The sequence below is a fragment of the Fukomys damarensis genome, unplaced genomic scaffold, assembly GCF_012274545.1.
Source record: "Fukomys damarensis isolate Sample0158 unplaced genomic scaffold, DMR_v1.0_HiC HiC_scaffold_33, whole genome shotgun sequence".
NCBI lineage: Eukaryota > Metazoa > Chordata > Mammalia > Rodentia > Bathyergidae > Fukomys > Fukomys damarensis.
The window spans coordinates 55179026-55188379 of record NW_022900945.1 but is presented as its reverse complement, the minus strand read 5'-3'; the positions used below and the strand labels follow the sequence as shown (position 1 = coordinate 55188379).

Sequence of the window (9354 nt, the reverse complement as noted above, 5' to 3'; positions counted from 1 at the left end):
AGCCGCCTGCAGCGCCGCAGCTCCTCCTGCAGCAGTGCATGTTGCCGCTGAAGCAGGGCCAGCTCCGTGGCCTGCTTTTCGGGAGCCACAGGGGCAGCTCCGGCCCTGCCAGCCTCCCCATCCCGGGAGTTGGCTCGGGACAGCTTCTCGCGCCGCTCAGGGCCCTCGGGGAACCGGGCTTCCATCAGCGTGTCCTGCTGGGCCACAGCCGCCTGGGTGGACAGGGCAAGGGAGCGTGAGGAGCGCACACGGTCTCCCCTGCGGCGCCCATGGCCGCCCCTCTCCGGCCCTGCCCGCTGACCTGCAGGCCGTGCAGAAGTCCATAGAGGTTGACCAGCCGCTGTAACACCTCCTAAGGACAGAGCAGGCGGGGACACGAGCTGAACAGGTGCAGGTGTGGGGACGGCGTGTGCAGGGCTGCCCGAGGTGCGGGTGGACGCCCCACAGCTTCTTCCCGGGCTGCAGTTTCTCCCTCCTGTCTCTTACCCACCGAGGTCCCACCTCACCTCTTGGGGGGATCTCAGCTGATTTCCATTCCGATCCTGAAGAAATGGGCAAGGACGGGAGTCAGCAAGCAGGACCTACAGGTCACCTGCCCGCCCACCCCTCAGTGGGGCCAGGACTCTGGAGAACCCACCTTCTGGCTGCAGTCCGAGTCGGCTCTGCAGAGCTCCAGGGAGCCGTTGAAGGTTCTTGCCTCGCCATCTGTGGGAAAGGGGAAAAGGGTGAGCAACCTGACTGCACCAGGCCCAAGCGCCTGTCCTCCTCCCAGGTCCCCCACACTCACTGGCAGTGACCCCAGGACTCGTGTTCCCACCACCATCGGGTTCCAAAGGCAGGGCCGGCTCCCGGGATGTCAAGAGCAGCTCCACGCCAGGCCCCACCAGCAGGTCTTTCAAGCCCTCCACTGAGGGAAGAAGAGGGTTGAGGCCAGGTGTGCCGAGCAGCGGGAGACTGGGGCGTGCCCCCCGCGGGCAATGGGGTTCGTTCACACCCTGGACTGGATGCGGGGGCGGCGGGGGACAGCAGGGCACCTGCCTCCAGCCTGGATTCCCAGGTGCTGGCCCAGGACAGGCTCTGGGGGAACGGAGGGGCTGCGGGTAGAGAGCCGGGACGCGAGTGTGTGCTTGCGTGTGCCAAGGCTCACGTGCGTCTGCGGCCCTGTTGGCACCTGTGGGGACGCCCTCACCCTCACGGATGGCATCCTGTAGCAGCCTCTCGCCACGGGGGGACTCCAGGGACTCGGAGCGGAAGAGGCCGCGGGGCAGGGTGGGCAGGGGCACCCCGCTGCCATCCTCCTCCGCCTGGAAGTGAGTTATCTCCGCGAAGAGGCCGACTTTCTCCTGCAGCAGCTCCACCAGCGCGCGGTCCTTCTGCTGCAGCTCCACTGTGGGAAGGAGAGGTGAGCCGGAGGGCAGGGTGGGCCGCACTTCGTTTACGGAAAAGAAAAAACTTGGCGGGGGAGTGTTGAAAAGTAACATTTACTTTTGTTTTTATGAAACGAAAACATGTGTGGCAAAGCTGTTGGTTGTCTTTCCTTGAATTCTAGTTTCACCTGGCACTCAGCTAGGTCAGCCTGCAGCTGAGCACTGCACCTGACTAAATGTGGTCTCTGGACCTGAGCAACCTCCAGATTTTCCCTTAAATGGCTCAAACCTGTAACCCTTGCTGCTCAGGAAGCCAAGGCAGGAGGATTAAGTCTAAGCCCAGCGGGAGCAACTTACAGACCTTGTCTCCAAATAAATAAATCAATTAATTAAAAGGGCTGGGGGCTGGGGATTTAGTCCGTGGTGCTGTGCCTGCCTCACAAGCACAAGGTCCTGAGTTCGATCCCCAGTATCGGAAAAGGTGGGGCACTAGGGATGTAGTTCAGTGTTCCTAGCATTCACACTCTTCCACAAAAATTTAAAAGAAGAAAAAGAGTGCTTGCTTTGGTAGCACATATATTAAAAAAGAAATATGTATATAAACTATCTTCATTCCTTTTCCTTCCTGCTAGCTTGGACGCAGATGTGATAGTGGAGCTGGAGTAGCCACTTTTTTGGAGGGAGGGTTTGAGACCATCTCACTATGGAGTCCAGGCTGGTCTCAAACTCAAAGCGATCCTCCTGCCTCAGCCTCCTGAGTGCTAGGGTTGCAGGTGTGCACCACCACGCATTTTGGACACTGTTGAAGATGGCAGAACTACACCACTGCCCTACACTTCCCACTTTGGACTCTTGATGGAGAGGAATAATTAACTTTTTTAAAGCAACTTGGGCCAGGGATTTAGCTTAGTGGTTCTGCTGCCTGCCTTTTAAGCTCAAGGACCTGAGTTCGATCCCTGATACCAAAAACAAAAACAAAAACAAAAAAACTAATAATAAAGCAACTTATCCTCACGTGGCAGTCAGGTCACTTGGACCCAGCTAATAAATGGCTCCACAGCTAAAAATTAAATTTTCTGCCTAAGCCTGGTCCTCCTCCTGGTTCCCTTCCAAGAGGCAGCCACAGCAGACGTTACACAGTACACACATGTACATACATTTGCCATGCTGCTTTACACACATTGCAGCATATATTTGATTTTGTTTTAAATCTAATTGTGCTTGCGATGCAGGCGGCGGCACCACTGAGCTCCACCCCCGGCCCTTCACTTACTCTTGATGCGCCGCAGGTAGGCCTCATCTTCGGTCTCGATCAGGGGGAAGTCCTCCCGGGACGGGCACCTGCAGGGGTCACAGGTCAGGGGATAGGGATGGCCTCTCCCCTCCCGAGGTCCTAGCTCCCCTCTTCTGGGGACTCTTCAGCCCCGGGCTGGCTTCCTGCACCGCTGGCTTCCTGCACTGGGTGCCGGTACCATGTCTATCAGTGTGAACTCTCAGATCAGAGATACAAAGACCCGGGCTGAGGTGCAGCCTGGTGCCTCACAGCACAAGGGCTTGGAATCTGTGATCCCCAGCACTGAAAAAAAAGGGAGAAAAATCCTACAGTTTTTTTTTTGTTGTTGTTGTTCCTTAAGAGTTCACTTTTCAGGCACATCCTTTCAGAAGTCCTTGTCTTCTTGGCCCAGCAAGCCAGGTGTGGTGGTACACAGCTACAATTCCAGCACTCAGGAGGCTGAGGCAGGAGGACTGCCACAAGTTCAAAGCCAGTGGCTACAGCAGTGAGTTCAAATCCAGTCTGAATTATGTATCAAAACCCTGTCTCAAACCCCACCCCAACCCGGCAAATCAAAGAAACATTATTTTCGCAGCATGTGTAAGGCTCTAGGTTTGATCCCCTGCACTGAAGAAAAAAAAAAGTAAAACCAACCATTTTCAGATTTTGCCTGTGCTTTACTGAATTCCTTCCCCATCATGTTAGATCCACACCTGGCTGCCTCTGGCAGGACGCTCACCAGTTTCCTTCCTGCCTCTGTCACACCGAGGTGTGGACGAGACTCGTTTGTTCACCATCCCCGCAGTGTCCACACTTGCGCTATCCTGTTGTTTGGTACTGAGGATCCAACTCAGGCCCATGCATTTGCAAGGCAGGTGCTGGACCCACTGAGCTAAATCCCCGGCCCTCGCTATCCTTTTCCATTCTTCTAGAAGACAAAGGTGAGATAAAATGCGATCCAAATGACGGCCCTCTGCCTACAGACCAGCATGTGAAGGGAGCTGGGAAAACGTGACTTGTAGAACAGGACAACATGGGCTGCCTTTCCTGCCAGGGCCATCTTGTCTCTGCCCAGCCTCTGCCCCACTCGGAGCGCGAGGAGTGCTGGGCCTGGCATTGCTGCTACCGCCGCCCGAGGCTGCTCTCCAGGGCACAGGCACACTCACACGCGCACGCTCTGCTGAATGGCACGGATCCAGGTGCTCCGGTCATCCCGAGACGCTGTGTGCACCTCGTACATCTCCGGCGGGGCGGCGCTGATCAGAAACATCCCTTTCTCCTGGTTGGCAATGTCCCGTACGATCAGATTCTGCAGCGACACCACTGACGGCTTGTCCTGCCAGGCAAGGGAGAGGACGGATTGAGCCTGAGATCCTGACCCTTAGTGACCTGGGCCTGAAGGATTAAAGAAGACATCCCACAGAGACCAGCCAGAAAGGGCCCAGAAATGCATGTCCGCGCCAAGAAAGGGCAAGAAACGTCTCACCAGGGCAGGGAAGATGTACTTCTGGTCCTTCTCCTGGAGCAGCACCAGCACGTCCGTCATCAGCAGCATCAGCACATCTGCCAGGGACGTTGGGGCAAGAGCACGGTCAGCACCAGAGGCCAGAACAGCTGTTTCGCTCTCCGGGGACCAGGCCTGCTCCATCAGGTCAAGCTTCCTGTCCCTCCATCCCTGGCCTCCTCTCTTCCTTCTGGTTGCTTCCTCTAGCACTTCATTCTTGCACGTGCGTGTGTGTTACTGAAGATCCAACAATCCAACCCAGGATTTCACGAAGGTGAGGCAAGGGCTCTACTGCTGAGCTACATCCCTAACCCCCTTTTCAGATTTTACTTTAAGACAGGATCTCACTAAATTGCTCTGACTGGCTTTGAACTTACGATCCTCCTGCTACAGCCTCCTAAAGTGCTGGGGTTACAGATATACAAACCACACCTAGCCCACCTCCCCCTTTACAGTGCAGGCATGGAGAGGAAAACACAGGTTTTGTGAGCTCTCAGATAAAACCGCTCCTTGGGTTAGTCGAGGCCATACAGGTTCACTCAATGCCTTTGGAGAAAAACTCTGTACCCAACTGCCATTTTTTTTCTTTTGAGACAAGGTCTTGCCATGCAGGCCAGGCCTTACAGCTGCGGTTCTGCTGGCTCAGTCTCTGCAGGAGCTGAGACTACACACTGCCCCAGCAGACCTAGGCAGGTTCAGGACTTCTGCGAGTCGTTAGGATTTCCTTTAAGTCCCACATCTAACATCTAACCAGCGTGAGACCTTTTTAGGCACCCGACCTGGGCATATTCCCACCTCCCACTTGGGAGGGGTGGAGAAAACTTAGTTTCCTCTCCCTAGACGGACGGGCCCTCACCCATCCCTCTGTGAATAGTCCCATCTCCTTCAAAGCCAGCAGCCAGCTTCACCTCCCTTCCCTCTCCCGACGTCCAGGCTCTCAGGCCCTCGGGAGACCTATTCTGTACAACTTGGGTGTTTCAGTCAAGAAAATGCACACTCACCCTCTGCCCTTGGGGATCTCATGGAGCTGTGGGCACGCAGAAGAGGAGGGCTTTTGCAAATGCTGCAGAAATAGAGCTCTCCAGCCCTGCTATTTTTAACCCCCCTTGCTTTATATTCTTAGCTGCTGCGTGGGAGGGATGGGAAGGAGAGAAAGGGCTGGAGGAGAGGCTGGTGAAGACTGACAACACCCAGGCCTCGGCAGTGACAGTTTCATGTCACGGGTGCAGAGGCTCAGGAAGGCTCTGCCCACAGGTCCCACAGGTTATTCCGTCCCCTGACACTCACCCCCGCAAGGCAAAGCCTATTGTTTTGCCCCGATTTAGACAGAAAAGACTGCTGGGGCAGACAAGTGCTGGGAGGCCACCCTTGGACCCCAGCATGGCTCCTCCGTCCTGCCTGTCCCTCTGTCCAGCCCTGGTGGCCAGGACCCCAGCTGGGAAGATCAACCATTCCGAGTTCTTCCTGTAATCTGAAAGTTTCTGTATTTTCATTAAAACTGGTATCTCTGGCCACGCAAGGCCCACCAAGATGAGGGCTCGCTGAGGAGGAGGCCCCTGTCTGCCCAGGGCAGGAAGCACAGCGTCCTGACGTCCGCTGCTGTGCACACCTTGCCTTTTGCTCTCCTGCATCTCGCCCTGGGTGCAGGGCTGCGGAGAGGTGCAAGGGCAGCCTTCCTCTGCTGGCTCAGGGCCACTGCCAGCTCTGCCAAGCAGGCCACTGACCTTTGAAGCGCCCCGTCGCTGTCTTCCAGAGCAAGCAGCCATCATGGATGAGCTTGCGCCGCAGAAGCTCCTCTCGGCCAAAGGGGCCCTTGCCAGGCACTGGGGCCTGGGCCCGGGGGTCCATGCGGTTGTAGATCTCCTGCAGGCGGGCCCCTTTCTCCAGCTCGTGCACATCCTGGTCCACGTTGGACAGCAGCTCCTTCACCAGCCCCAGGGCGGCTGTCAGGTCCTGGCGCTCCTCCTCCACCCCTGGCACCAGAGGGTCAGCACAGGGACAGCTCGGCCACCTCCTTCCAGCCCCAGTTTCCAGTACCAGGGATCGAACTCAGGTCCTTGCCCTTGTGAGGCAGGCAGCGGAACCACTGAGCCAAATCCCTGGCCCCCAGTGGGACTTGATCCCACCTTGAGGTGCCCAGAGCTCCACACCGAGCCCTTTCCCTTCCCCTTCCCCCAGCCCAGGCAGCCCTGTGCCTCCCCTACTCACCGTGGGAATGCTGCAGGATCCGGCTGATGAGCACTGGGTACTTGGTTATCCTCTGAGTCACCAGCAGGATGCACTCCTGGACCCCGTGCCGCTTCAGCACAGCCGAGCGGGTCACTTTCTATGCAGCAAGACAGAGAGCTCAGCGCAACAGAAAAGCCTGGAGCTGAAGCCCCAGCGCTGGCCCCACTTTGGCTCTTCACCTCCTGCTGGCCTGTGCGGCCACATCCAGGAAGTGGGGACGCCGCCACCACAGGTTGCAGGAAGACCAACCCGACAATCCTGAGAAACGGGGAAGCCATAGCAATGTGTTCTGTCACTCGGGCGTGGCCGTGGGATGCATGGGTGAACAACAGGTTGTCTGCCCTTTTGTGTGTGTGTGGTATTGGGGATTGAACCTAGGGCTTTCGTGCTGAGCTACATCCCTGGCCCTTTTTATTTTTTCCAGGGTTTTTTTTCGGAGACAGGATCTTGCTATGCAGTTCAGGCTGGCCTGGAGCTCACTATGTATGCAGCCCAATCTTTCACCGATCCTCTGCCTTAGCCTCCAATACGCTGGGATTACAGGCGTGCACCACCATATCCAGCATCTTTTTTAGTTTTGGGGGTCTTTTTTCAGTACCAGGGATCAAACTCAGGACCTTGCACTTGTGAGACAGGTGTGGTGCCACTGAGCTAAACCCCTGGTTCTTTTTATTTTCTTTTGTTTTTGAGACAGGGTCTCACTATGTAGTTGAGACTGACCTGGAACCCACTATGTAGCCCAAGCTGGTCTTGAACTCACAGTGATCCTCCTGGGTCAGCCTCCCGAGTGCTGGCATGACAGGCACATGCCACCATGCCCAGCTCTGGCCCTTTTTCAGTTTGGAGACAATGTTTTGCTAAGACGCTGAACTGCCCAGGCTGAGCTTAAACTTTCCATCCTCCTTCCTCTGGTTCCCAGGGTGTTGGGCCTGCATCTGTGCATCACCACTGCAGCCCACCATCAATGGGGGCTACAGGGTGTGGGCCGTGAGAGGAGCCTCTGAGAGTCGGTCCCAGGAGGCCTGCTCACCCGGATGAACTGCTGGAAGCGCTTGTCCCGGGCATACAGCTCCTTGTAGAGCTTTAAGGCCTTGGTGTGGCGGCTACAGAACTCCGAGTAGATCTTCCGCATCTGCTCGGCACTGGGCCCTGAGAACTGAAGCCGGGCAGTGAGGTGAGGTCCGCGCTCTCCCTCAGCAGGACTCTGCCCTGGAGGCAGCTCTGGCTTCCTGCCTCCTGCTTGCTCGCTCGCCCCAAGTGGGGCCGGAGTCACACCTCCCACCAGGGACACGACCCGGGCCCCGCCTCTCCCAACCTGGCTGATGAGCAGGTCACCCAAGCGGGGGATGACAAAGTTCCGGGTGCTGCCAGGGCACAGGGCCTGGCGCCTGCGTTCCAGCAGCTGGCTGAGGAAGCGCGTGTGGATGTCGCTGAGCTCGTCCACACAGGGGAACAGGCCCTGCACCACTCCTGGCTCCAGCTGCAGCTCCTCCAGCATCCCCGTGCGGAAAAGGCGCGTCATGATCTTGAGCGTCCTCACGTGGTGCAGCTCCGTCTGGATCAGCTCTGTGGGGACAGCGGGACATCCGGCGTTCTTCTCCGCTGTGGCCACCATTCACGGGGCTCTAACGTGGCTCCTTTCAGGCTAAAATCTGCATTGTTGCAATCCTAGATACTTCTCGAGTGCTTTGCTTTTTATTATTTTTTTGGTATCGGATCAAGCTCAGGACCTGGTGCCTGCAAGGCAGGCGTGTTGCCACTGAGCCACCTCCCCGGCCCTCTCCTGCTTCGTGTTTAATCTTTATGCCTTGTCATCTCAAGCCATAAACTACTCCAGGGCAGACTCAGGTGTCTTCCACACATCTGGGTTTCCCACAGTACCAGTGCAGCTGGGCGTGAAAGAGGAGAAGGAAGGACAAAGGGGGAGGAGAAAGGCATGAAGACGAGGCCTTGGAGAGCAACGTCACCAGGGTGTGGGGCACAGGGGACAAGCCAAGGCCAGGCAGGGCCGTGGGGATCACGGGTTAGGCGGAAAGGGCCTCAGGGGCAGAGGCGAGCAGGACATGGACATCAGGACCCGAAGGGGAGGACGGGTGGGGTGGACTCAGCTCACCGTAGATGACATCCTGCTGCTTCATCACCTCCTTTTTATGCTGCTGCAGAAAGCTGCTATCCACAGCAAGGCTCCAGGAGTCGGCTGCAAAGTCCTTCTCGTCCATCTCAAAGTCGCTCATCAGCTCATTGTAGATCACCTCCGCCCCTGCGCAGGGAGGTGGCAACTCAGAGCCCAGCTCTTCAGGGTCTGAGCCCTCCCAGGAGCCCCACAGCCACACTCGCCACCCAGGCCCGGCACCTCACCTTCGTCGATGAGGGACTCCACCGAGAGGGTCCGGTTCCGCATGTTGAGGGAGTCCGTGGACTGCGAGAGGATGCGGCGCAGCCCCAGCGGGGACTCATCGTTAAAATGTCTGCAGGAAGCAGAGGCAGTCCGCATCACCCCAGCCACCCAGGCTGGGCTGGCCCGGCCCGGCAGGCCACCACAGGCTCCCAAGCTCTCCTTCCTCTGGATTCCAGTACACAAAAGGGCCGCTCAGCCCAGGGCTCCATGCTCACACTGCCTGGCGCCCTTCCCCGAAGAGGCTCACCCAGCAATGTTGGTGGTGGAAACACTCTTGGCCAAAGACAAGGAGGAGCGGCCACGGCGGGAGCCCAGGAGGGATTGCCGGAAGCTGTCGGAGGGGTAGATGGCCGAGCTGGGCCGCTCACGGATGGTTGCTGTCGGGGCAAGAGGCCCAGTGGGCGAAGGTCAAACTCTAGTGCCCTCCCAGGACTCCAGCTCCGGGTCCTCACCCATCCATCCTAAGCCCCTAATGGAGGAAGACGGCGAGGATGGCGATTATGCCACCTCATGCCTGCGGTCCTGCACTGCTCTCCAAGAACTTTCTCTCTCTCTCTCTCTCTCTCTCTCTCTCTCTCTCTCT

The 9354-nt window shown here is 57.4% G+C and overlaps 1 protein-coding gene across 7 annotated transcripts in view; it reads right to left on the bottom strand.

Moving 5' to 3' along the window:
* Arhgef2 (Rho/Rac guanine nucleotide exchange factor 2) overlaps positions 1–9354 on the bottom strand; it is a 32691-nt gene that overhangs the window by 4540 nt on the left and 18797 nt on the right. For all 7 annotated transcript variants that reach the window (XM_033758405.1, XM_033758407.1, XM_033758408.1 and 4 more), the window contains 16 exons: positions 9019–9148; positions 8732–8841; positions 8487–8633; positions 7689–7939; positions 7404–7529; positions 6353–6470; positions 5869–6117; positions 4127–4203; positions 3807–3976; positions 2641–2708; positions 1190–1387; positions 788–907; positions 638–705; positions 507–542; positions 302–352; positions 1–212 (listed from right to left, as the gene is read on the bottom strand). The exon at positions 1–212 is cut by the window's left edge and continues 241 nt beyond it. In XM_033758405.1, coding sequence (XP_033614296.1) covers positions 1–212; positions 302–352; positions 507–542; positions 638–705; positions 788–907; positions 1190–1387; positions 2641–2708; positions 3807–3976; positions 4127–4203; positions 5869–6117; positions 6353–6470; positions 7404–7529; positions 7689–7939; positions 8487–8633; positions 8732–8841; positions 9019–9148 — 2131 coding nt within the window. The remainder of the gene's footprint in view (positions 213–301; positions 353–506; positions 543–637; positions 706–787; positions 908–1189; positions 1388–2640; positions 2709–3806; positions 3977–4126; positions 4204–5868; positions 6118–6352; positions 6471–7403; positions 7530–7688; positions 7940–8486; positions 8634–8731; positions 8842–9018; positions 9149–9354) is intronic.